At 30.3% G+C, this 1,510-nt stretch overlaps 1 protein-coding gene across 1 annotated transcript in view; it reads left to right on the forward strand.

Moving 5' to 3' along the window:
• The first annotated feature begins 781 nt into the window (after positions 1–781).
• Positions 782–1,510, forward strand: part of LOC108579011 (maternal protein tudor) — a 12,574-nt gene continuing 11,845 nt past the window's right edge. Inside the window, 1 exon segment of the mRNA XM_017942438.1 lies at positions 782–1,389. Within this exon segment, the coding sequence (XP_017797927.1) occupies positions 782–1,389 (608 nt within the window).

Below are 1,510 nucleotides of genomic sequence, written 5' to 3' on the forward strand. Positions count from 1 at the left end.
AAAAAATATTTTCTGAAATGTAAAAATTAAATTTACGCGCCATTAAAATATGTCAAAACTATGATCAAAGAAACTTCCATGTAGGTGATAAAAAGCCGGTCAACCGCCAGATTCCAATATTATTTACAAAAAAGGAGTATTGTAGAAAAAGTATTAGTTCACTAACTACTAATGAAATGAATTAAAAGAAATGTGTTTGATGCACTATTTATAAGTTTTGTGTTACTTCTAGTTGCAACGTTGACATACATTTTTTTTATACGCAGTATCATGTAAAGAATATTGGATTTAGGTATGTACATTTTCAGCTAATATATCTAATGTACGCATTTAGTATTCCAAACAAAATAAGAGGTAGTGTTTATTAAGAAAAATTCTGTAAAATTTCTTGTTGTAAACACATTGTATTACATTCAAATGATTAAGCAATCAAATAATTTTCGTTAGCAAAGTATGAAACAGTTACGTGATACATTTTGATACAATACGATAAAAATAATAGAATTTGTTTATAACGCCTATTATTAGAATGGAACAAATGTAAAATAATGTAATTAAGATAGAGTGTATCAAAATAGAAAGAACTGTAAGCGCATGTTCTTCCGGTCGCATTATTTGATAAATCGCGGCTAAGGTGGCCCAGTTTTGGTTAACGGTTAGGATTGAACAAAAATACTTGCGTGGTATCTAACAAAAGCTTGGTGTTCCAGATTGCAAGTTCATCTATGTAGTAAAATAGAGATTAGTGTTTCATATAAGAAGACACATATTATATAACGCAATGAGCATACAACAAAGCACAGAGTTAATAATTTTTGTGACCCATGTCGAAGCAGAGGATGCATTCCTCAAAATTTGGGGTCAAGTGGACAAGAATTCTGCAACATGTGTAGAACGCATGATTTTACCTTTAGTTGAACAATTTGCTAGAAGTCAAGGCTGCATTGGACCACAGGCAGCTAATTTACATATAAATGCTCTTTGTTGTGCTAGATTTCAAAATGATGGATATTATCGAGCTAAAGTAATTAACATACGTGCTGATGGTATGGTAGTTTTGCAATTTATTGATTATGGCAATGTTGAAGTGTTATCACCCCAAGAGATTCATTTGCTTGAAAATATACCTGGATCTGAGTCTTTACAATCCTTTCCACCTGTGGCATTTGACTTTACATTAATGAATGTGTTACCTGTAAATGGCACTTGGGAAAATAAAATAATTGAATCAATTAAAAAGACTCTATGGTACAACGAATATAAAGTCTTAATTCATACTGTGGTCAATAATCATCGTTTCATAAAACTGTGGTATAATAATGAAGACTTTAGTGAACTGTTGATAAATAGACACATGGCAATAAGAACAACATTGCAAGAAATGTTTAGGTATTTATTTTATTTTGGTATCCACAGGTATTTCTCTTAAATAGTAATCAAATATTAGTCAACTTCTGAATTTTTCTGCAAAGTATATATATACTTTTTTCAAGCTAAAATATTCTAGTTT

The sequence above is a fragment of the Habropoda laboriosa genome, unplaced genomic scaffold (genome assembly GCF_001263275.1).
Source record: "Habropoda laboriosa isolate 0110345459 unplaced genomic scaffold, ASM126327v1 scaffold78, whole genome shotgun sequence".
NCBI classification, from domain to species: Eukaryota; Metazoa; Arthropoda; class Insecta; order Hymenoptera; family Apidae; genus Habropoda; species Habropoda laboriosa.